The sequence below is a fragment of the Capricornis sumatraensis genome, chromosome 2 (genome assembly GCF_032405125.1).
Source record: "Capricornis sumatraensis isolate serow.1 chromosome 2, serow.2, whole genome shotgun sequence".
NCBI classification, from domain to species: Eukaryota; Metazoa; Chordata; class Mammalia; order Artiodactyla; family Bovidae; genus Capricornis; species Capricornis sumatraensis.
In genome coordinates, this window is record NC_091070.1 from 167,065,860 (window position 1) to 167,091,042 (window position 25,183).

Sequence of the window (25,183 nt, forward strand, 5' to 3'; positions counted from 1 at the left end):
CCTGCATACAGGTTTCTCAAGAGGCAGGTCAGGTGGTCTGGTATTCCCATCTCTTTCAGAATTTTCCACAGTTTGTTGTGATCCACACAGTCAAAAGCTTTGGCACAGTCAATAAAGCAGAAATAGATGTTTTAATATTTAGAGCTAACCAAAATTGTAGTATACATAAAATCTATCTCTTTGGAGGTAAATTATAGCACTCTGTGACTATGTCAATAAGGACTTACTGGTGTATGTCTAATTAATAAACTATTAAAAAATCAATTATTGACTAATAAATGCCATTGATTGGGCAGACTTTCTCAAAGAACCACTGAAGAAAGTCTATTTAGCAATACCACCCAACACTGCTTTTAGATTTTCTTTTTACCGGTAAGCTTAAATCTATAGCCCAACACACGCACTGCTTTTCCAAATACAGATTTCCCCTATATCAAAATAGATGGCCATGCTGCACACTGAAAAAGATAATCAGAGCTGTAAGATGGTAGGAAAAGCTAGTAATAAGAGAATAATGGCCCACGTGTATCCGCGTGCATGTAACTGTTTCCAGGCAAGAGTACTGGAGTGGGTTGCCATTGCCTTCTCCGTAAAGGTCCATATAGTCAAAGTTATGGTTTTTCCAGCAGCCATGTACGAATGTGAGAGCCGGACAATAAAAAAGAACTGATGCCTTCAGACCTGTGGTGCTGGAGAAGACTCCAGAGTCCCTTGGACAGTAAGGAGATCAAATCAGTCAATCCTAAAGGATATAATCCTAAATATTCATTGGAAGGACTGATGCTGAAGCTCCAATACTTTGGCCACCTGCTGCGAAGAGCTGACTCATTGGAAAAGACCCTGATGCTGGGAAAGATTGCAGGCAGAAGGGGATGACAGAGGATGAAATGGTTGGATGACATCACCAACTAAATGGACATGAGTTTGAGCAATCTCCTGAAGATAGTGACCCACAGGGAAGCCTGGCGTGCTGCAGGCCATGGGGTCACAAAGAGTCAGACACAACTGAGAGACTAAACAAAAACTCTTTGAGAACTGATTCACTAAACACAAAATACCAAAGTTGGTAAAGTTCATTTTACCTCATTCTTTGTTACCTAAGCGGAAAAAATAGGGGCAGGGAGAGAAATACAATCATTGTAATAGACTCCTAAAGCATTGTAATGTGTCTCAAACTATTACTAATGAGTCTAAACTACTACTACTATTGCAGTAAATTACATGTGACGATATGCTCCAAAAGGAAATTACCTGGTAACTGAAGATAACAGAAAATACCTAACAATACAACCTAGCTCCCAGATGACAATAAATTACATTTGAGTTCTCACAGGTTTGGGACACTATTTCTAAGAAGCCAAGAAGCCACAAAGAATTTCTGTCAAGAAATGGATGCTGTTCAACTATAAGGACCTCAATAAAACTGGCCATGGTTACATACGATATTAGGTTACCAAGTCCGGCGAAAACTACATTTTAGGAACAATCACATTTCTAAAAATTAAAGAAATGAGCAATCATATCGTCACAGCCTCATCCAAAATATTTACACAAAACCTTTGTAAAATCAACTCTAGAACTAAGGCCTCCAGCCTGAATTCATCCCCGCTTGTGATAAAACTCCAAACTGACAACCTAGAAGTAAAATACAGGGACACTTTACTCCCCTGAAAATCAGGCCGCGTTGCCGCTAGGCCGGGCGGACGTTTTCCGCAGCATCACCTCGCGGCGGCCGGGGCGCGCTCTCTCCCAGGCGCACTCCCGGCCGCAGCGCTCTCGAGACACTGTTGCGCCGCCGTTGCGCCTGTCGACGTCACCTGCTTCCCCAAGGATACAACAGAATGACCCTCGGTGGAAAATCCACCCACTCTACTCCCTGAGGCGGCGGCCAATAAGACACTACTCCTTTCCTCCGAGCTTTCAAAAATTAAAGCGAACCGCAGTCGCCCCGCGAGTCTCTACCCACGACCAAAGTGGGAAAATCGCACCACCTTAGCTCAAGGATGCACAAAGAGGCGGTGCCAAAGTAAACCCCATTCTCGCGAAATATAAAGACAATTCTCGCGATGTCTCCTCGCCTTTTTCTAGCCTCACCCCTCAAGCCCGCGCGTTGCCTCAAAACTTCGCGAGATTTTCTTCTCTCAGTCTCCGCCCCTTTACGGCACGATGGTCGCACAAGAATGCGATACAGGCTTGACGGCCGCCATTTTCTTTCTTTCTTAGCAGTTGGCTGAGAGGTCACTGGGAAGAATCGGTAGCGGCCACTGTAGTGTAGGCATGGCAGACTATTCAACAGTGCCTCCACCCTCCTCTGGCTCAGCCGGTGGCGGAGGCGGCGGCGGTGGTGGTGGAGGAGTTAACGATGCTTTCAAAGATGCACTGCAGAGAGCCCGGCAGGTAAGTCTGGACCGCGCGGCGGGATCCCGACAGCTCACGGTAATTGGCCGCTGGCTGAGTAGGCCGCTACTTCTTCGCGCGTTAGGAAGAGGAAAGAAGTGCCCTTCCGGCCTCTGAGATGTGAGAAGACTCACGTTTCTCCACGTTGGTAATACTGATTAGAAGCTGGAATTCGGGTTTTGTGTTCATAGTGTATGTGCCACTTTGAACCCCAACGCATGCTCTGCGAAGATGGCTTTAGGTTGTTCTCCCGCTTCTGCGGTACTCGCGCTTTTTTCTCCAAAGAGTTAGCATTTCCTTTTCTTCTGAGTGAACATCCACTTCCACGGGATAAAGCGCGCGTAGTTTTACACAATAGTATGGAAGCTTCTAGTAATGAGTTTGGGAAAGGACTAGGGTCCGTCTGTAGCAGCCATCGTAAGGGAAGGGACCTGTCATTAAAGCAGTCTTTAGAGCTTCCAGCCCATTCGAACTCTCCCGCAGTTAATCTTTCGGTATCATTCACTTTCACACATTGAAGGAAGAGAATTAAGGGAGCAGCAATATCCCGGGCTGGAATCCTTCCTCAGGGCGGGATTTACGCGTATTCTCTGGCTCCTTCCCTCTTCTCAAAATGGCTTCAGGTCCTTCATACCCGAAGTTTCAGTTTGAATCTGCCTCTCAGTTCAGAGTCGTAAACTGACCAAGGACTCTTTGTATTACGTAGGTGCGCACATTAGCCCTGAAGGCACTTCTTTCCCAAACGGCAGCTGTTGAAAAGAAGTAGTAACGTTGTGCTCTAGGATTTAATTTGAACTTTACCTTCATGTAATTTTCAAATGTATGATGTCGGTATGAACTTGTGTCTAAAGCAAAAGTAAGAATCTTTGTGACACGATGCTTATTAGATGCTAGACATTTTTGGAATACAGTGTTAAGCTAATGGTAATCAGAAATCAATTTTGTGTTATATTTTGATAACATTAGGAGTTCACTTCGTTAACTTACTTTTTAACCCCTAGTTGGATTAAAGGATCATTTGACTCAGAATCCATAAAATCTGTAGTGATGTAGCATATCGGTCATATTTTAATAATGTGAACATATTGTAAGTAAAAATGTACCTGTACTTGTTTATAATCAGAAATTTTCCAGGTAGTCAACAGGGGGTATTTGTTTACCTAGTTTTTATTTACTTTTTCTGAACGTGTTTAAAATCGTGACTGAAACGTTAATATAATGACAGCAACCCTGTTAGAGGGGTTTTTAGAGAAGACTCAACCGGAATTAGTTTATTCAAGCAGCATATTGAATTAGTTTGTTCCATACACTATACTTCGATACTGGAGAATTTTTTGAATGTGTTAATTGGATTTTTTGCTTTCTAGGAAGCCATGATATAGTCAAAGAACCAAATGCAAAAGAGTAGTAGTATCTAATGCTTTCAAAACGTAGACAAGATTTAGGCACTGTTAATTCGTCCATTTGTTCTGTAAACATTTAGAGTTCTGCTGTGAATCAGGTACTGTACACATCACAAGGGAGTGGGGTACCCTACTGCCAAAGGACTGATATTTTAAGCAAGGCATTAAAGAATGAGAGTTTGACCAGTGGATAAAGAAGCAGCATGCGCTAAGGTATGGGGGTTTGGGGGAATAGAGTGAAGTCGTTGAAGGATAGGGTTGGGTGGGGAAGGAGGGTGGAATATGACGTGAGAAAAAGTGAAGGTGGATACCAAGTTAGAATGCTTTCTTACCAAGTTAGAATGCTTTTTTAATATAGAAATTGTCCTCAAACTATGAATTTCTTGTCCTGCAATAGAGTTTACAAGTGTCTTTTCTGTGATTTGATTATTTCTACAGAACTGATCTTAAATCTGATATTCTCAAGTTTAGCATTTGAGTTGAATTGCCCCTTCTCGTGGTATTTGAGAATGCTTCCATATATATTGGTTGTAGCTGCTTGTCTGATTATTCAGGTGTGGAGTATAGGGAAAGGTGTTTGGGTTGAAGGAACAAGTTAGGTTAATATTTGAACTACTTTTTTCCTTATTTATATTAAGTGGATTCTGAATTGTATTTCCAAAATCTCCATCTAACCTTAAGTTTCTTTTCTTTGTCCAGAGTATTATGCTATGTTCTTTGGAAGGAAGAGGTATAAGAACAGCTTATTGCCTTCAAAGAGCTACATACTGGTGGGAAATCTATTGGCATTTCAGCTGAACAGTTCTTTGTTATGCGGGAAAGCAGCACAAATGATTAGTGTCCCTGGACCCTATCTAGTTAAAGCTAGTAGCATTTACTCCAGCTGATTGTTGCCATCTGGCAGTGGAGCTCAGTCTTTTTTCCAGAGAATTCTAATAGTTTTATTTTTAATGTGAAGTTTTCAGATCTGTGAGCTAAATCTAACACAAGGGCACTAAATTGCTTCTCTAGGGTTTCCAACGGTATAGTTTAGAAATTATATTTGGGTATTTCAAGCTTTATCTGTGGAGGGTGATATTGAAATTATTTGACTAGATATTTAGTGATCACACTGATAACAAGTTCTGTCCCTGAAACATTGGAAAATTAGTATATATCTACTTTTTTCCCCTTAAAGTTATATGAAGATAGAAGTAAATCTGAGACCAAGTAGTAAGTAGATCGCAGGTTAAGCAAGATTATCAACCCTCATCACTTCCCCTCTAAACTATTAAATTAGTTGTTAGGTACTCAATTCTTTAAGTCTCTTCCTTGATAATTGTGAAAGTAATTCAGACTATTGTTTGAATAAAAAGAAAAATTTATAAAATAGAACTCTTGGCTTTTTACTTACCATTATTCTCTTCAGCATTTGAGAGTTTTGTTTTGAGGGCTTTTTTAAGTAACATTTTGAGATAGTATAGCAAAGCATGATTATGATATTAAAGACTTGGGACTATAGAGAGGGGACAATATTAATAAAGTGGTAGCCTAGTAATATTTCTAGCCTCTTCACATTTCTGGTACATGGAAACAGTCCATTAGGGTCTTTCCCATAGTAGGTACTCAGTATTTATTAAATTGAATCAACATATCTTTAATGAATTAGTGATGAAATTTTGTTTTGAAAATAATTGCATTCTTTCAAAATGTATGTCTTGGGCCAGTATAAATAAAAGGCTGTTAAAATTTTTGAACCAAACATTTGAAGTCTTGTGAACTCTGGATTATTGTTAAATTCTAGTGCTGACTTGTTCATAGTAACTGGCAATTTATATGCTACATATTAGGTCTCTGTGCTAAGCATATGTGTATTAATTCATTTAATTCCCACAATTATCCTATAAGGTAAGTGGAGAAACTATTTATCTCTTTTGTACACAGAAGATGAATGAGGCACAAAATGCTTAAGGAAATTTGGCAAGGACACAAAGCAGTAAAACCAGAATTACCACTGACCCCAAATCACGGTTGGACCCCAGAGCCTAAGGAAGCATGTAGACTGAAACTTAGGAGATAGTCATTTGGGGCATTTAGGTAATTACTTCTGAAAGTCAATCTTTTGTGTGCTATTGTTTGTGGTTTTATTGTTTTATTCTTGAAAATCAGGTGGTATGACTGAATCTCTTAAATTTTCTTTCAACTCCAAAATTCTTAGATTCTAGGAATAATCAATGAAGAAAGTTGGGAAATGCTAAAACAACGAAAATACAAAAAATATTTACCCTTTTGAGAAGTAAGGAGAGTCCAAATAGAACACTCGTATTTTTATTGTAAATTAAAATCAAAGAAGTTGCCTACACTTAGTTCTACTGGTCTCATAAGAATTTTATATAGCTGAAGGTTGAATTTTAAGGATTACTATTTCTCTTAAAGTAATCCTGTGAGGTAACCTAGCAAATATATATTTAACTGGTTGAATAGTAGTAATTTTACTAAAAGCTTTTCACTGACGTTTTTAGTGAAGGGGGCTTCCCAGGTGACACTAGTGGTAAAGAACCCACCTGCCAGTGCAGGCGACGTGGGTTTGATCCCTGGGTCAGGAAGATCCCCTGGAGAAGGAAATGGCATCCCACTTCAGTATTCTTTCCTGGGAAATCCCATGAACAGAGAAGCATGGTGGGCTATAGTCCATGGGGTTGCAAAGAGTTGAACAGGACCAAAGTATCTAAACACACACAGTGTTTTTGTATTGGTTTGGAATTTTTGAGATGGTGTTAACTGGTTCTTCTGAGTGAACTTAATGATCAGTTTTCATTTGGATATTTTAGAACTATCCAATAAATGGGAAGATATCCAATTAAGTATCCTTTTTCTATCCAGAAGTTACTTGGAGTTCAAGGAGTGCTGCTTTGTAAACTCAGAGTATTTATAAAAGCTAATTGCAGAAGGTATTGCCAGCCTAAACTATTTCCTTCATGTATATTGTTTCTCAGACCTGAAATACTTCCCTTAAATCAGTGCCCAGCAGCTAAGTTCCTTTGCAACAGTTCAGACAGTCATTGCTTTAAAACTGAAGTGGAAAAGCAATTTTCAGGTGTGATGAGGAAAACTTTCAGAAATAATATTAATCAGATCAAATATACAAATACACTTTTGAGAAAGTGAAAGATGATTAAGATAGCATCAAGAAATATATACCTGTTATCAAGCATTTTTTTATTTAATCCGAATATGCTTTGTAGTGGGTGTTTGCATTTACAGATGAGAAAAAGGGAAATCTGGGAACCCTAGGAAATATATTTGGTATATGGGAACAGATAATGTAAGTATCAGGACTTATGTGTGATACATTTTGAATTCAGGCTGTTAAATACACTTATCCTTCACAGTTTTCTAGTTATAATGAAGCTTGAGGCACTTGGTTTAGTTCCACATCAAGATCTCTCTTTGGAAGAATTCCAGTCATCAAAAGTTTCATTTTCTCTTTAACTTTTATCATAGAAAATTTCAAACATACTCAAAATTCAAAGGATAGCATCAGTGCATCACCCATCTTTGGTGACTACCCCTTTAGTAATTTCCGTGGCGCTCTGTAGAAATTGGAACTTCACCATTGACTTACTATGCCTCTTGAGATGTTTTTCAGTTGTAAGATGATTATCTCGTAAGCACTCTATCTCACAGAATTGTTGTGGTGATTCAGTGACAAAATGAGTATAAAACATTTATTACAGATAGACAGTTTGGTCTGTTGGCACTCAGCAATTTTAGTTCCATTTCCTTTTTCATAGAAAAATGCCATAAATATACCCTGGTTTTGCCTCACTTGTGAGGCTGGTGTTTCTTATACGACGTTAGCCCCAGAATGTGGTTCTATAATAGATGTACAACTTCCCAGGTTTCCCTCACACCTCCACATTTCCTTAGAAAAAGATTGTCCAGAAGTATTATGCAAGTAACATATTTTAACTCAACATATCTAAAATATTGCCATTTTATTGTATTCAGTATAAAAATTTGGGGGATGCTTTGTATTTGTTCCACAGTTTCACTACTTAGGGTGTCTTTTACACTTGAAGTACAGCTCAGTTTGGACTAGACATATCAAGTACTCGCTGACCAGATGTGACTGGCGTTTTACACCTTGTTAGACAGCATAGCCTTAGCATCTCATATGCTGCTCTCCCTGTGCCAGCCAACACATGGTCATGGAGAAGACAGAATTAGGAGTCCGACTTTCCTCAAAGTTCTTTAGTCAGTCTTCTAAAGATTCCTAATTGATTAGTTCTTAATACATCAGAAATTTTCAGGTAACTGTCTGAAGTTATTAATGATATAAATTGAATTATTTTGTCTATCAAGTTAATTTTCTTACATGATAGATATTTAGCATATGTGAGGAAATTTAGTTCTGAATAGTTAGAGCTATGATGTTGTCCTTGATGATGTGTTTTGTTTTTTAAGATTGCAGCAAAAATTGGAGGTGATGCTGGTACGTCACTGAATTCAAATGACTATGGTTATGGGGGACAAAAAAGACCTTTGGAAGATGGAGGTAAGTTATAGCCGTAAATATTTTAAATTGTTTTACACGGAGTTTAGTTGAAGTAATTTTCATTACTTTTCAAGTGTTCTTTTTTTGAAACATTGCTTTTATCATAAGGTTCCTAAAATTGTAAGGGTTATATTGGCCTCAGAAGGAGAGGGGGTAAAAAGAGACCTAAACAAGGTAGGTAAAATTTGAGTTAACCAGCCAGTTTTGTCTTAGTAGAGAACATCATTTTCCCTCTTTTAGGATTGTGCCAGATTGATAGTTTGCACAGACAACTTGTTAATATACTGAAGTAAAAGTCTAGGAAACATTTCACTGGTTTTTCTCATCATACATGAATTAATCTGAGATGCTATATTCTCATTACTTTGTTATTTTAGATTTCACTGTAAAGGTTGAAGTTGCTATATAGTTTGCTACTTTTGTGTGTTGCAGGTTATACCATTGTTACCTTTTTGTTTGCTTTAGTACCTTGTTTTGTGTTTCAGGTTTAACTCAAAATGTGGCTTAAAACAGTAGATATACAGTGCTTTGTATTTTTTTAAAAAAACATAATTGTTGAAGCTTCTGAACTTAGAAGTCTGCACGTATTTTTTATTTTAGATTTGATGTATGAATTCTGATACATTTTCTTTTTGCCCGTTTATTCTTTTTTAAAGGAGGATTCTGAATGAGCTTATAGAATGTATTTGTAGCTTTTGATCAGGAGTATTTGGTTTCCTTTTATTTAAGTGTCTTTCACATTTATAGTGAGGTTTTAATATACAAAAAAAAATGAGCTAATGATGCTTCAGATGTTGTATGTAATGTATTCTTTTTATTTTATGTGTAGATGGCTCTTGGACAAGTCCGAGCAGTACAACACACTGGGAGGGAATGCCCTCTCCTTTTAAAGGCAGGAATTTTTATTTATTACCTGTGTTCAGTATGTAAACGTGAAATAAACCAGTGGATTCTTAAATGGACACAAATACTTCTTGGATTATGTGTCTGAATTTTTGCTGCACAACATTCTGATGTTTAATCATTTAAGTTTGAAGGGGGGAGGAGAATGTAGTACTTTGAGCTGTAGGTTGCCTATTCTAAGGTATGCATTGTATTCATGTGTGTAAAGGATGTAGATAAAGATGAAGTCATGTAGTTGTTGAGTTTCTGCTGAAGTTTATGCTGTGAAATGTTTGGTTAGGAACAGTAGAACAGTTTAGCTTGAGATTGCCTTGTAATGTGATTTTTTTTTTTTTTTTTTACTTATTTTGCATAGCTTTGTGTTCATTGTCAGGTACACTCAGCTTTTGATATGTCAAAATTTCACATTTTGATAGGTTCTTTTCCTTCCAATCTTCAGTTCCTACAGTGGGAAGCATCATTAGACTTTAGCATGTGATGTTTTGCTAACTAATGGACTAAATACTTTGTTGTATCATTCTAAAGTGATTGACATACATTAAGGTCAGTGATTTGATTCAGTAAAAAAAGAATTTTCTTTTAATGTCTGTGCATCTTTTAAACATGAAGAGCATGAAAGAAGTGCAGTTTTCTTTGTTTCGATTCCTAAGTGTTTGGGCTGAGTTTTGGTGGTTTTGGTTCAAATGATAAACCATACCCTCAGCTACTTCCATAAATGTTTATATTGGTGTTCTTGATTGGGTATGGGGGAGCTGAGTCTTATATTATTGGCAAAAAATTAAAAGACTCTTTAATTTTGCAGATCAGCCAGATGCTAAGAAAGTTGCTCCTCAAAATGATTGTAAGTATTTATTATAAATTTGGTTAAAAACTAGATTTTGATAACAATTTTGTTCCTGTGTTTTATGGTATCTTTGAAGTTACTTGAAGGCCATAAATTTTTTTTGAATGAATTTATTTGTAAAGATCCACCTTCTATCTTTATAATCTTCCACTTCTGTTACGGCAGTGTATATATTATAAGATTTGGTTGCTAAATCATTTTATGTATTCAATTTGTTTTATAACTCCCACTTTTTAATTGATAGATAGTTGTTATATTTTCCATTATGGTCTATCATTGGATATTGAATATAGTTCCCTGTACTGTACAGTAAGAACGTATTGCTTATCCATATATATGTATACTTTGTATCTGCTAACCCCAACCTCTCACTCCATCCCTCCACCAACACCCCCCTCCACCAATCACAAGTCTATTCTCTGCCTATGAGTCTATTTCTTGGATAGATTCATTTGTGTCATGTTTTAGATTCCACATATAAGTGATATCACGTGGTATTTGTCTTTCTCTTTCTGACTTCATTTAGTACGATAATATCTAGTTGCAGCCATGTTCCTGTGAATGGCAATATTTCATTCTTTTTTATGGTTAATAGTATTTCACTCTGTACATATACCATGTCTTCCTTTATCCATTCCTCTGTCCTCAGACGTTTAAATTGTTTCCATGTCTTGGCTATTGTGAGTCGTGCTGCTGTGAACATAAGTGTTACAATTCCATTTCTTAATCTTGGCTTAACAACACTTGAAAAGGACATTTTTTAATGCTGTTGCTAGTAATGTCTGCCCTTTCACTGAGTTTCTTGCCGACTCTGTTGATTTAAGTATTCTGCGTAAAATTTTATTCTTTTCAAGATGTTGTCTTATGTCAGGGGAAAATTGTAGAATTGCTTTAAATGATATTGTTAAACATCTGTCAATTTAAATAAAATAATTTGTATTTCATTTAATTTTTTGGTAGCTTTTGGAACACAGTTACCACCAATGCATCAGCAGCAAAGGTATAGTAAAATAAAAGCTTTGCTAAGAGTATTTTGCAAGTTTTAGTTGAATTCAATGTGAAATATAACCAAGTTAGTATATAGTGAATATACATGTATGTATGTGTGTGTGAATCCTTTAAAGCCCTTGACTCAAATAGGTAATCGTGATGATCAGTTTTCTTTTTGAGTGAGATACATTTATACTTTGGAAGGATTGGTGGAATTAGCCACCCTTTGGAAAAACTAAAGTGATTAAAATAACTTAAAATAATACTTCTGAACTTCACCCCAACTGCTTTTTTAGCTACATAGGCCTCATATTTTGACTTTTGAGTATTTTAAGTGTGTGCCTACAAACTTGGTTTAAGCTCTTAGAACCTGTTAGATTTCTATGTTTATTTTTATTTGTAAACAAATTATGTTTCTTTGAAGAAAATTGTTAGTTTCTGTCATTTCTTAGCAGGTCTGTAATGACTGAAGAATACAAAGTTCCAGATGGAATGGTTGGATTTAGTAAGTAATCTAATTTTTTTTGAAGCTTTGAAAAGACATACTCAAAATACACTTTAAAACCTTCCAGCAAATAATTTTCTTTTTTCTTACTAGTAATTGGCAGAGGAGGTGAACAGATCTCACGCATACAACAGGAATCTGGATGTAAAATACAGATAGCTCCTGGTAATGTTACTCTCTTGCTGTAATTTTCAAAGTCACAAGATAACTAGCATTTTTAAAGTTTTTAGTGAAAATGATGCTGTTACTCTCTTCTTGGCCTAAGATTTTTGTTTGTTTTTCATTGTAGACAGTGGTGGCCTTCCAGAAAGGTCTTGTATGTTAACAGGAACACCCGAGTCTGTCCAGTAAGTATGAAAATCATGTTCCAGTCCCTCCTTCCTGAAGGATGTTGTCCCTGCAGTTGAACCAACTTTTCTTCTGCACTGTTACTTTTCCCCTTTTCTAGAAAATTTCTAATAGCACATAAACATGCTTTTAAAAAATCCCTTTGTCTGAACATAAAACCATCTTTGAACCCCACATTTCTATTTTCCAGGTCTCTTTTACTAAAAATAGGAAAGGTGGTCACTGCTTGAATCTTCAGCCTTGATTTCTTTCTCTAAATTCCAGATGTATATATCCTGTTGCTTCCTCAGTATACATCTCAAAGTTTAGCTTGTTAAAAACAGAATCATTGTTTTTCCAGTCCATACTTTTACTTGTCTAATTCATCTCATTTCATTGTATGACAACTGTTCTAATAACTTTCTCTTTCTTTTATGGTTCATTTATCCATAAGCAACTCTTGGTCATTTTATCTTTCATAATTTATTTAGAATTCAGCCTCTTCTTGCCACCTTCCATGTCACCTTATTTCTGGCACCATTTGCCTGTATTACTACAAGGTGTTTCGGGTTTTTTGTTTTTTTTAGCTTTGTCGGATTATAGTACAGCCACACTGATCCTTTTAAAATGTGAGTCAATTCATATACTACTTTGTTCAAAACCCTCTAATGCTTTCCCATTTACAGTAGAAGTCAGTGTCTTTATCATGGCTCAGGTTCCCTTCCACCTTTCTCACTGCATATTTTGCTATTCTTCCAGCTCACTCTGTTCTAGTAGCCTCTTTTCTATTTAGCCTCTTCTCTATTTTTTCAGGACACCAAGAATGCTTCTCATTTGAATCCTTTGCATTTCCTAGTTCTTCTCCCTGGGATGTTTTTCCCCCAGATGTTTTCATAGTCACTCCTGTACTTAATTCAGGTCTTGGCTTAAATGTCTCCTTATCAGTAAAGTTTTTGTTTATTTTCATTTATTTACTTTTTGATCACTACTGTGCAGCTGCCCGGATCTTAGCTGCTTGACCAGAGATTGGACTCATGCCCCACTGCAGTGGAAGTGCAGAGTCCTAACTACTGGACTGCCAGGGAATTCCTCATTCATCTGTTTTACATAAAATAGCATCCCTTCACACACACATACAATCTGTCCTTCTTATCTTGCTTTAATATTCTTTATAGCACTTAACAGATGAGTTGTTTATTTAACCTTCTGTGTTTACTTATTTAATAAAGTTAAGCCACATCAACAAATACCTTAACTGTTATTTCAGTGCTGTAACCCCAACCTAGAATAGTACCTGGCATATATAGTTGACATATTTAAATTATTTTTTAAATGAACAAATAAATTTTAACATGAGTAACCAAAGTAAAGTTTTAAAAATAAATGCATCATTTAATTTTTGGATGAATGAGCTTTATTCTGAGATAACTTTAGAAGTAGGGTATGTCTTCTTGGAAGTTTCATACTGTTCTCAAAAATATTGAAGATTATATATCTGGAAAATTTATTGCATGGTTTCAGTTTTTTATATGGATGATATTTTCTTTGAATTTTTAAAATTTACTTTTAGGCCACCTAAATCTGAATTGGGATGGACGAAATACCTGATTATTTTGTATTGACTATTAATTTGTTAATAGATCAGCAAAACGGTTACTGGACCAGATTGTTGAAAAAGGAAGACCAGCCCCTGGCTTCCATCATGGTGATGGACCAGGAAATGCAGTTCAAGAAATCATGATTCCAGCTAGCAAAGCAGGATTAGTTATTGGAAAAGGGGGAGAGACTATTAAACAACTTCAGGTATTACTGTGTAAAATGATTACTTTCTATTTTGAAGCCTGTTTCCTCCTCCTCCCCTTTTGTTAATATGTCTGATTTCTATAATTAACAGGAACGGGCTGGAGTTAAAATGGTTATGATCCAAGATGGACCTCAGAATACTGGTGCTGACAAACCTCTTAGGATTACAGGAGACCCGTACAAAGTTCAAGTAAACTTAAGTTTATATTTTACAGAGGGGGATTTGGGTTGGATAGCAGTGGGTAAAACATGTGTGAATAATTACAGTGTTTTGAGACACGCTTCCTAAATTGGGTGATTTTTTTTTTATACTTCAGCAAGCCAAGGAGATGGTGTTAGAGTTAATTCGTGATCAAGGTGGTTTCAGAGAAGTTCGAAATGAGTATGGGTCAAGAATAGGAGGAAATGAAGGAATAGATGTAAGTAAAAATACCAATTCAGAAATGATTGCATGATAGTCCATAAATAAACTAGGATTTTTGCTGTTTTGTGTCACATAGCCTTCTCTAACATTGTATTGTCCCCTCCCCAACTTTTCAACTTAGAATACAGTGTATTTTGTATCTTTTTAATCTCTTCTATATAAGTATAGTGCTTCTGTGGTTTGCGGCAGATAAATTTTTCAGGAAATGGCTTTCCTAATACTTAGTTTTCTTTGCATAAGGTTCCCATTCCAAGATTTGCTGTTGGCATTGTAATAGGAAGAAATGGAGAGATGATTAAAAAAATACAAAATGATGCTGGTGTTCGAATTCAGTTTAAGCCAGGTGAGTACTTATGTTTAATTTTCTAAGCATTGCTGGCAATTTCTTTTAATGCTCATTAATTTAATGTTAAATTAATCCAATTTGGTTTCATTGTTTTGAAGATGATGGAACAACACCTGATAGAATAGCACAAATAACAGGACCTCCAGACAGATGTCAACATGCTGCGGAAATTATTACAGACCTTCTTCGAAGTGTTCAGGTTTGATAGAATGTTAATATTTTCATTGTTTTGTTTTCATTAAAAAATATTTTCCTTCATTAAGTGTGGAAGTTCCCTTCCATAGTTTTTAAATAAAAATCTGTTTGATGAAACTTTATTAATTGCTGCTGCTGCTGCTGCTAAGTTGCTTCAGTCGTGTCCTACTCTGTGCAACCCCATAGATGACAGCCCACCACGCTCCCCCGTATTAATTGCTAGGAAGTTTAAATTGCTTTAAAGGTACACATCTTGGAGCAAGAGGGCAGCTGCATAAGTGCACTAGTTTATTCACCACAGTAAAAAATAAAAGGTGATGGTGGTTTGTTGATTTGGGGGTGGATGGCGTCCCCTAGCTTCTCTAACTTTAAGATTTAGGAAAATGAAAGTTGAGGAAAATAGACATGCATTAATTTTATTGTGGAAAGAAGAGTTTCTGACTCTCCTGACTTTGTCTTTGCCCCCTTTAGGCTGGTAATCCTGGTGGACCTGGACCTGGTGGTCGAGGAAGAGGTAGAGGTCAAGGCAACTGGAACATGGGACCACCTGGTGGACTACAGGAATTTAATTTCATTGTCCCAACTGGGAAAACTGGATTAATAATAGGAAAAGGCAATGTATTTAAAACTATTAATGTATGGTTAAAAATTTAATGCTTATTCTGATTTTCTGGATGCTATTTCTGTTGCTATTGTAGATGAATAGCAATGATTTTTCTTTGGCTGTATTTTAGTATCAAAGTGTTCTTATGCTGCTATGTAACAGCTAAAGCCTAAATTAAGGGCCTTATATGTACTTAAATCTAGAGTGGGATTTGAATCACATTGGTTTCTAGATAAGAGGCTCAGCAGTTTAATTATTAGTGTAAAAAACTTTTCTTCTCACCTGGAAAATGATTTGAGTGTTTTCGTTTATTTTGCTGTTTCCTGACACGTTTTGAAATTTTTGACTTTTTAAGTCATTGTGTTAGCTCCTCATTGCTTATAAAAGCAATTTCTTTGAACCAAGTGTTGATATGATAATTCATTTTAAGGTTGGCTACAGGCATATTAAATTATGTGTTAAAACTTTAAAATGTATGATTATGATTGATTATATATTATATAAATTGATTTAAAGTGTAGAATAAATGGAAACTCCTAATAGCATATTGGCAGATGGGATACTGTTCAAAACTTCCTTAATTGTAACCAGTTCCTTTTGAATAGCTCCACTTGTATCCTATGAATCTTTAAAGAAATTACTGTGTTTTGATTTTAGGGGGTGAAACCATAAAAAGCATAAGCCAACAGTCTGGTGCAAGAATAGAACTTCAGAGAAATCCTCCACCTAATGCAGATCCTAATATGAAGTTATTTACAATTCGTGGCACTCCACAGCAAATAGACTATGCTCGGCAACTCATAGAAGAAAAGATTGGTGTGAGTATGCTTGAAACTTCCTGTTGTTAGCACAGGTTCTGTTAGTTAAATAAGACATTAATTCATACATTCCTAGAAAAATGTTAATTTCTACTCTAAAACTATAGATCTGATCACATAACAGATACCTAACAATATAGAAAAGATTGTCCAGCAGTAAAAAAAAAAAGTTATATAGTTACAGATATTCAAAATCTTGTACTGCAGTGTGGGTAAATAAGACAAGATGACATTACTTGAGTTATAACATTAGGGTTAGTAGAGGGTTGTGAAAAATACTAAAAGGTATGGATAGTTAACCAGAAGTCACTATTATTAAGGACTCACTTGGTGACTGTTATTACTTCCTTACTATTTATTAAGGGCAACCTTGGTGAGGCAAAGAAGAATCAGATGCCTCCCCAGTCATTAAAGTAGAACTCTACATTATCCTATTTCTTAGACTGGCTCCACACAGTCATCTAGGGGAATTTGGAATGTAGACAGCTTGTGTGCTTTACATTTCGACACGTAACATATGATTGTAGTTCAGAATGTCTGCAGTAGGGCCCAATGTCTAATTTTTAAGAATGTTCCAGGTGATCCTGATGCCTAACTGAGTTTGAAATTAATGAGGAAGTAGTGCGTTCAGTTCAGTTCAGTCGCTCAGTCGTGTCCAACTCGTTGCAGCCCAATGAACTGCAGCACTTCAGGCCTCCCTGTCCATCACCACTCCTAGAGTTTACTCAAACTCACGTCCATTGAGTCGGTGATGCCATCCAACCATCTTATCTTCTGTCATCCCCTTCTCCTGCTTTTAATCTTTCCCAGCATCAGGATCTTTACCAGTGAGTCAGTTCTTCCCATCTGGTGGCAAAATTCCATCAAAGTATTGGAGTTTCAGCTTCAGCATCAGTCCTTCCAATGAATATTCAAGACTGATCTCCTTTAGGATGGACTGGTTGGATCTCCTGGCAGTCCAAGGGACTCTCAAGAGTCTTCTCCAACACCACGGTTCAAAAGCATCAATTCTTCAGTGCTCAGCTTTCTTTATAGTCCAACTCTCACATCGTACTTGACTACTGGGAAAGCCATAACCTTGACTAGACAGACCTTTGTTGGCAAAGTAATGTCTCTGCTTTTTAATATGCTATCTATGTTGGTCATAACTTTTCTTCCAAGGAGCAAGCATCTTTTAATTTCATGGCTGAAGTCACCATCTGCACTGGTTTTGGAGCCCCCCAAAATACTGCTTTACTATGTTTATTTTACTGTGAAGAATTAACATTGTGAGGGAGCTTCTTAATTTATTATTAATAATTGGAATATCTTAGGAAAATTCTCCTTGATGTTTGCCATGCTCTGAATGAGGTGTTTCTCCATGCTTGGGAAAACAAAAATAGATGTAGAAAAGACATTTAAGAATACCTTAAAAATATACACAAATATTCTAAGTTGTCTGATAAGGAGAATAAATGTAATTGTTCAAAAACATGAGGAAAATAATTGTTGGACTCAGTAATGGCAAGAATTGATGCCAGAAGAATGATTAGTGCTCCTTCATTTTGGATTTAGCTATCATTAGCAAAATTAGGGTTGCATTTGGATTAATGAACATACAAGACAGGTTGTTCTGGAAAAGCAATTAAGAACATTGACTCCTGAGTCAAGCTGTCTAGGTTCAAGATACTTTCAGTCATTTACTGACTGCGTGATCTTGGAGGAAGATATTTACACTTTTTTTTGCCTCTCGTTCTTCTGAAAGTGAGGATAATTATACCTACCTTATAGGGTTACAGGGATGAAATGTTTCAAGTATGTGTGTCTAACACTTAAAAGTGTGCCTGCCCTATAAAATGTTGCTACTTTTTTTCCAGTAATCTTTTTTTTTTCTTTTACTCTTTGGAAAGAATAGGTTATGGCTAATAGAAGTGAGGGATAATGTTAATAAAGGGATTTTAAAAGTGATGAAGTTTAGCTTTATTGTGAGAAAATTGACAACCAAATATAGATTAAGCGTTTTTGTCCAAATTGTGACATGGTGGGTACTAACAGTATTTTATTTTAGAGCAGGTGAATCTAGTTGTCCTTACAAGTTGGGTTATCAAAAAGGAATCAACTAAGCATTATTAATTATGCTGTAACATGAAATGGATATGAAATAGTCTGTGACTTACTAAATCAATTAAAAGGAAATCTTTGTTGTATTTAGAAAATTATGATAAAGGGTAAGGGAGAAAATGAAATTATTGATTCAAAAGCGGTTCAGTGACAGAAGGGCTAGGAGAAAGGCTACTTTGTTGAATAAGAACTTGCTAAATATTACTGGTTTAGTATTCATCAGCCATTACACCATATTGTTAAGATATTTCTCTGGTTAATGTTAGAGTAGATGTAGAGTTGATGCAGAGAGAGAAGAGGTAAAGGAAAGAACTTGATGTTTGGTAAGCTTCTGTGATTAAGATGATAAAGGAATAATAAGAGTAAGAATTGTACAAGGAAAGGGAAATAATGGAAAAGGGAGTAGTCTGAAAAGAGAAGATAAATGTATCAGGTCTTTGCGGACGAAAGGTTATTTGACCTTTGAAATGTTTAACCTTTATTGTCTTTGTGATTTTTGTCTTTTTGCAGGGCCCAGTAAATCCTTTAGGGCCACCTGTACCCCATGGGCCCCATGGTGTCCCTGGCCCCCATGGGCCTCCTGGGCCTCCTGGACCAGGAACTCCAATGGGACCATATAACCCTGCACCTTATAATCCAGGACCGCCTGGCCCTGCTCCTCAGTAAGTTTTGAGTTTTGCTCTTGGCTTTTCCTCAAAAATTACAGATTTTGGTAAATTGTATTTTTAAATTGATTTCTGTCTTTTCAGTGGCCCTCCAGCCCCTTATGCTCCCCAAGGGTGGGGAAATGCATATCCACATTGGCAGCAACAAGCCCCTCCAGATCCAGGTAAAAGATGAGTATCATTTGATATAATCTGTGTTTCTGCTTGCCACTCCTGTTACATTCATTAGGTATTCCTAGTGTTGATTCTATATTATGTGCATTCTCTGCACTTGTTTCACTCCTTTAGCAGGAGTGTTAGCTTCTGGTTCTACTATAGCAAATAAGACTGTTGTGAATATAGTCTGTTTTCATGAGTCTTTTTCTACCTGCATTTGGCTTTCTCTGTTTCTAAAATGATGCAGCTGAATGCTAAAAGCCAAAGCTATAGGAAGAAGTACAGTGTGTTAGGTTTTAGATGCTAGTGCCATCAAATTGTGACATCCCTGAAAGAATAATGTACATTTGTTTACAAAATTATGTGAGTCAATTGAAGTGTTTAATACTTTGGCATTAAACTTACAGATTCTCAAATAAGATATGCAAGTTGTCTATTTTAGTATTCCTGATATGATAACTTCATATATTAGTAAAAGTCAGGCCTGTATTAAATATCTGCATGTTGGAACTCTTAAAATTCATTTAGATAAAGATTTTTTCTGTTCAGATCTGGATTTATGCATTTGTTACATTTTATCCTATTCTTGAATCTTTTCCTACCCTGTAGTTTACTTTCCATTACAAAGAGAGAATTCATTGAAACCAGTAATTTTTATGATCCTTTTTTCTCACCTACTGTGTACCTTTTCACTGGAGTAGTTTCAGGGAAGGTACTGAATTAAGGATTCCTTTTCATACTAGTGCATATATATATTTTAAAAAACAGCTAAATTGATTTGAATAAGATTATTTTAGTGAACTTTATTAAACATTTCTAGTATATGAGAGTGGTCCTATATTTTAACATACCTTAATTTCATAGGAGGTATGCCTTTGGTACTCGGTAAAGAATCTACCTGCAATGCAGGAAACCTGGGTTCAATCCCTGGGTCAGGAACATCCCCTGGAGAAAGGAGTGGCAACTCAGTCCAATATTCTTGCCTGGAGAATTCCATGGACAGAGGAGCCTGGTGGACTACAGTCCATGGGGTCACATAGAGTCAGGCACTACTGAGTGACACACACTTTGATTTTTCGTGCTCTTTGGAATGATAAGAGGTATGCGTTTTGGAATATGATGATATAACATGACAGCAAATAACCTCAAGTGTCACACATTCAAGAAGTGTGCTGACGTCTGAGTATGAGTAATGAATTTACATTCTGTAGCAGAAGAGGGTAGGTAGCAGAAGTGTTAGCAGTACTGTGCTGTTAATAGAAGGACTTATCAGAAGAAAGGTCAAATATGATTTATTGTATAATAGTCTAAAAGTTAGTCTTTAAAGAATGGAAGAACTTTTCTTTCCCTCTTGTAAGCTAAGGCATGGTGTTACTAAGCTGAGGAATCACACCACTGAAGAGACTGAGAAAATTAAGGGGCAGATTTATATTGGTTAACTTGAATCTGTAGGATTGCACCTATTTAGATGCTCTGTTCAGGTAAGTAGTAAGATCGAAAGAAATGATGGAAACAAGAAGTGGCCCCGACCAACACAACATCGTAAAGCACTTGTTCTCAAAAAAAAAAAAAAATGTAGCTCCTCATACTCTTTATGCCTAGAAAGGTTGATGTCCTTGTATGAGGCCATGCCGTTGAAATGAGAGTTGCTGATGAAGACCAAATATCAAAAATTATATATAACTTTATTTTCTGTTCATTCAAGCTACTGAAAAAAAAGATGGTTTATATGTTTGAATATCTCTGTATAGAAAGTAAAAGCGGATCTTCCTTTGCTCTTTTTAAAAAATAAGTGGTCTCTATTATAATCTCATTTTCCCACTTGGAGTAGTGGTGAAGTCACCACTCCTAAGAATTGGTATTACTGAATGTGGCTTTCAGTAGTGCCTTTGGGAAAGAAGTTACTTAACCATTTAGCTAAAAGATAGCATCTAGGGTTAGATATTGCTTGTAAAACCAAAATATTTTATTTAAATGAAATTGTGATTTTGTGTTAAATACCCTGGTATTTTAATGTGGCCCTGTATTGACAATAAAGTCAGTATTCTCTGTATTAAGTCTTCCTATAAAAAAATCAATGGATTATGAAAGATTTGTGTAGCAAGTCCCATAATTTTGACTTCAGAAGGTAAGAGACTTGAATAAGTCCTACTCTTAGAACTTACTAATTATGGGATGGCAAGCAAGTTTTGATGGCAAGTCTGTTTTATCTATAAAATGATGAATGAATATTATATTGAATGAATTCAGTAAGTTCTTGGTATGTATTAGTCATATGTGTAGACTGGTTTTCATATAGATATAGACTGATGAAGGAAATTACCAGGATTTTTCTTGAGGATATAAACTAATAAAGATATAGCATCCTATGATACTCCCAAGTATAAAAGAATCAGTAAGAGGATTTCTATTTCTGACTGAAAAGTCCCATTCTGTTAATGCATCAGTTTTTTATGAAAAATTGAGTGAGGGTCAGTCAAGTGCAGAGGAAGCGTAACATGCTGAAAGGCCCAGATAAGAGCATGATGACTTGAAAAATACAGCCAGTTTACTGTGTTCAGACCTTGAGTGTTGGAAAGATACCAACAGCAGAGAGAGGCTGGAAAGGAAAGTAAAAGCCAGGGTGTCCAAATATCTTGGTAAAAACATTGAATGATATGCTGTCCTTAAAAGTTTTATTAGTCCTAAAGACAGCAGGAAATAATTTCAAATAGGACAGTGACATCAAATTTATCTCTTAGGATAATCCCTGGAATATGATGAGATGAGATACGGCTAATCTCGATTTCATTTTCCAAGATTTAATTGGCTCTTCATTGAAAGAAGATAGGGTAGTTCATAGTTATAGAATAATCGTTTCTTGTATGGGCTAGTTCCTGGAAATTCTTCATAAGGACTGCTGTGCTTGAGGCAAACCTGGTTTAGGAAAACCACACAGGATAGTTTGAGACAAAGCATTGGATTTGAAACCAAAAGATCTTCATTCCTATCCCAACTTTGCCACAAGCTAAGTTTCTAGGAACTTATCTGAGCCTCAGTGTTCTAAAATAATACGGCAGTAAAAATAATAGAAGAATTTGGAAGTTTCCACCTACTATTTTTTAACGTCCAGTTAACTTGGAATTCTGTTTATTTGCTAGAGACAGGTGTGTGTGTGATTAATGACTATGAATTTTAGATTCAAATGTATAACTTTTGTTTATTCTAGCTAAAACAGGAACAGATCCAAATTCAGCAGCTTGGGCTGCTTATTATGCTCACTATTATCAGCAACAAGCACAGCCACCACCTGCAGCTCCTGCTGGTGCACCAACTACAACCCAAACCAATGGACAAGGTAACTATGGTAACTAAAGAATTTATTTTTTATATAGAAAGTGAAAACTTGTGTTTGGAATTATATATGAAGTACATCAGTGTATAATACCCCCATATTTATAATACTCAGTTAATAGCTTAAGTAAGTAGCCTTCAGTTTTTAAAAACAAGTTACTTTGAGATAACTGTTAAACCAATAAAAGTTGTAAGATACATTACCAAGAATACCCAGATAACCTAGCTGTTAAATGTGTATCTCCCCTGTTTGTTCCATTACCCTATCTTATGTGTCCATATCTATTGTCATTAGTCTTTTTCAGAATCATTAAGACCAAAGTGTAGACTTAATGGCCCATTACTCTTAAGTACTCCTTTCTGTTTCTCAAAAAATACATGTAACCATCACACTGCATTCAAAATCAGTTAATTAACACTGATTCTTTTTACTATGCCAAGGCATAGCCCTTACTCCATTTCACTAATTGTTCCAACAATTTCTCACTAGTCAAAAATAATTCCTACCTTTTTCTTTGAAAAGAGTACAGACCTTTTGTGAGAGGCTTATGGGTTAACCATAGGTCCCTTCAACCTTTTCTCATGAAGATGAGGTCATGATCAGGGTTCCAGCTTACGTACAGTGTGGCAAGAATACTGCAAAAAAATGAATGAGGTCTGCCAAGGTTCTATAAAATAACCATTTTTCTCTTTGAAATTAATACTGTCTAGAGAGTTAGAGCAGCAGCAGGAGAGTTATACTGTGATTATACCGCTGTTCTGTTCTCTTTTTGGCAGGACAAGTGGGATAATTTTATTGGTTTCCTTAAAGACACAGTAGAAGTTTTACAGTTCAGTTTGATTAGATGTAATTTATAATTTTAACTTTTTTAAAACAAATGAGAACAAAAATAAAGAACTAGTACAAATTATAAAACTGCTAGAGCAAAGAGAAATTACCTTTCTGATCAAAACATAACACCACAGCTAAACTTCCTTAGAAAACTTTCCAGGATTTCTCAGCTGAACTTAGGATTCTGTTCCTCATTGAAGGCCTTAGCCTTCGTTGATAGTACCTACCTAATTCAATTACAAACATGATAATTTCTACTTCCATCATTTTTCTACATTTATTAGGTGGTATTTTACTATAAGAAATAGGTTTCCTGTTCTATTTCTTTATGTCAGTATGGATTTAGTAGGATTGGCCAGTCAGGAGCACCTTCAAGATGGCTCCTGTATTCTTTTGACATGCCTGTCAGTTCTTTCAGCACTTTCCTGCTTTCTTGCACAATAAGATGCTTACTTTGTGCTTTTGGAGCTTCAGCCCTTGAATTAACCATTTTTCCAAGGAGCCCTGATGTTTTTTAGTAGATGATGATATTTAGAAGCTAAATAGTTGTGTTCGTTGCCACTGAGGTGTTATTGCTACTAGCTCCATACAGTGTGCAGAGCTAGGAAATGAATTTACATGCATGCATACCTGCTGCTGCTAAGTCACTTCAGTCATGTCCGACTCTGTGTGACCCCAGAGACGGCAGCTCACCAGGCTCCCCATCCCTGGGATTCTCCAGGCAAGAACACTGGAGTGGGTTGCCATTTCCTTCTCCAATGCATGAAAGTGAAAAGTGAAAGTGAAGTCACTCAGTCGTGCCCGACTCTTAGTGACCCCATGGACTGCAGCCTACCAGGCTCCTCCATCCATGGAATTTTCCAGGCAAGAGTACTGGAGTGGGGTGCCATTTCCTTCTCCCTGCATACATATAAAAATGCATAAATATCCATATGTGTATATATTTTTTAAACTGTACATTCATATAACCTGCAATTCTATTCTGAGACTTGAAAGTTTTTTCCTAGCTTTTCTGTTTTCCATGCTTATACATGGTGAAAGACCTGGTGTCTTCAGTGTGTTTTCTTATTTGACCAATGAATTTACTTATATGCTCAGTGTAACTACTCTTCTAAATAGATAGACCATCTCTCTGCCCACTATCTCTGTTCCCCCAGAATCCTGGGTGGGTCTTTGGCACCAGCAAGGATGCCACTACCACACAGCATTTCCCTCTTCTCATTCCCCATGACAGACTACTCCCAACTCCTCTCACACATACACACAACAACCCCAGCAGGGCCAGAATTGCTTTCTAAAAACCTTAATCATAATTTTTTTATGTATTTCTTGAATAAGGAGATCAGCAGAATCCAGCTCCAGCTGGACAGGTTGATTATACCAAGGCTTGGGAAGAGTACTACAAGAAAATGGGTATGTTCTATATTTCATTTTTTATGCATTTTATTAAAATATTCAGTAACTACCACGCTAAAAGGTTAAAGGTTTTGATAAAAAGCATGTTTTTTCCATGGTTTTAATACTTTGGACTTCTTTCATCCAGTAATTAAAAATCTTGACGTGTAGAAGGATACATTCCAAAATCACTGAACTCTCAGAAGTATCATGGTCGTTTCAAATCTTGTTTAAATTGTGGTTAAGAAACTTTATTTCTAAACACATTTATCAGCCACTTACTAATTGAAACTAAAATATGGAGCACCAAGCAATAATTGGTTGTGTGCAGTGTTATTTTTTGCTGCAAAATAAACAGATACAGAAGTGACCTATAGTGATAAAGGCAGTTAATTAAATAACATTTGCATATATGAAAAAAAACAGTCACCTAGAATTGCTGTCTTCATTCAATAAACATAGAACGTGTATTACATGCTAAGCATAGAAATAGATGCTGAGAATGTTATTGTGGGCATAACACCTAGGAGTTCTGCCCTTCTGGTTATTATATTCTAATGGAGAGTACAGTTGTTAATAAAAGTACTTTGCAAATACTATATCAGT

At 36.3% G+C, this 25,183-nt stretch overlaps 1 protein-coding gene across 6 annotated transcripts in view; it reads left to right on the forward strand.

Annotated features, from left to right (window-relative positions):
- Nucleotides 1–2,220: 2,220 nt before the first annotated feature.
- FUBP1 (far upstream element binding protein 1) overlaps nucleotides 2,221–25,183 on the forward strand; it is a 33,509-nt gene continuing 10,546 nt past the window's right edge. For 3 of the 6 annotated variants that reach the window (XM_068966049.1, XM_068966051.1, XM_068966047.1), the window contains exons 1-18: nucleotides 2,221–2,397; nucleotides 8,247–8,337; nucleotides 10,043–10,081; nucleotides 11,045–11,084; nucleotides 11,530–11,579; nucleotides 11,673–11,744; nucleotides 11,869–11,926; nucleotides 13,547–13,709; nucleotides 13,801–13,899; nucleotides 14,027–14,128; nucleotides 14,374–14,476; nucleotides 14,578–14,678; nucleotides 15,146–15,287; nucleotides 15,936–16,096; nucleotides 18,707–18,858; nucleotides 18,946–19,025; nucleotides 22,226–22,354; nucleotides 24,521–24,595. In XM_068966049.1, the coding sequence (XP_068822150.1) occupies nucleotides 2,278–2,397; nucleotides 8,247–8,337; nucleotides 10,043–10,081; nucleotides 11,045–11,084; nucleotides 11,530–11,579; nucleotides 11,673–11,744; nucleotides 11,869–11,926; nucleotides 13,547–13,709; nucleotides 13,801–13,899; nucleotides 14,027–14,128; nucleotides 14,374–14,476; nucleotides 14,578–14,678; nucleotides 15,146–15,287; nucleotides 15,936–16,096; nucleotides 18,707–18,858; nucleotides 18,946–19,025; nucleotides 22,226–22,354; nucleotides 24,521–24,595 (1,777 nt within the window). In that variant the 5' untranslated portion in view covers nucleotides 2,221–2,277. Of the gene's footprint in view, nucleotides 2,398–8,246; nucleotides 8,338–9,166; nucleotides 9,230–10,042; nucleotides 10,082–11,044; nucleotides 11,085–11,526; nucleotides 11,580–11,672; nucleotides 11,745–11,868; nucleotides 11,927–13,546; nucleotides 13,710–13,800; nucleotides 13,900–14,026; nucleotides 14,129–14,373; nucleotides 14,477–14,577; nucleotides 14,679–15,145; nucleotides 15,288–15,935; nucleotides 16,097–18,706; nucleotides 18,859–18,945; nucleotides 19,026–22,225; nucleotides 22,355–24,520; nucleotides 24,596–25,183 lie in introns of all 6 variants that reach the window. The other 3 variants (XM_068966046.1, XM_068966050.1, XM_068966048.1) reach the window with 2 other exon arrangements.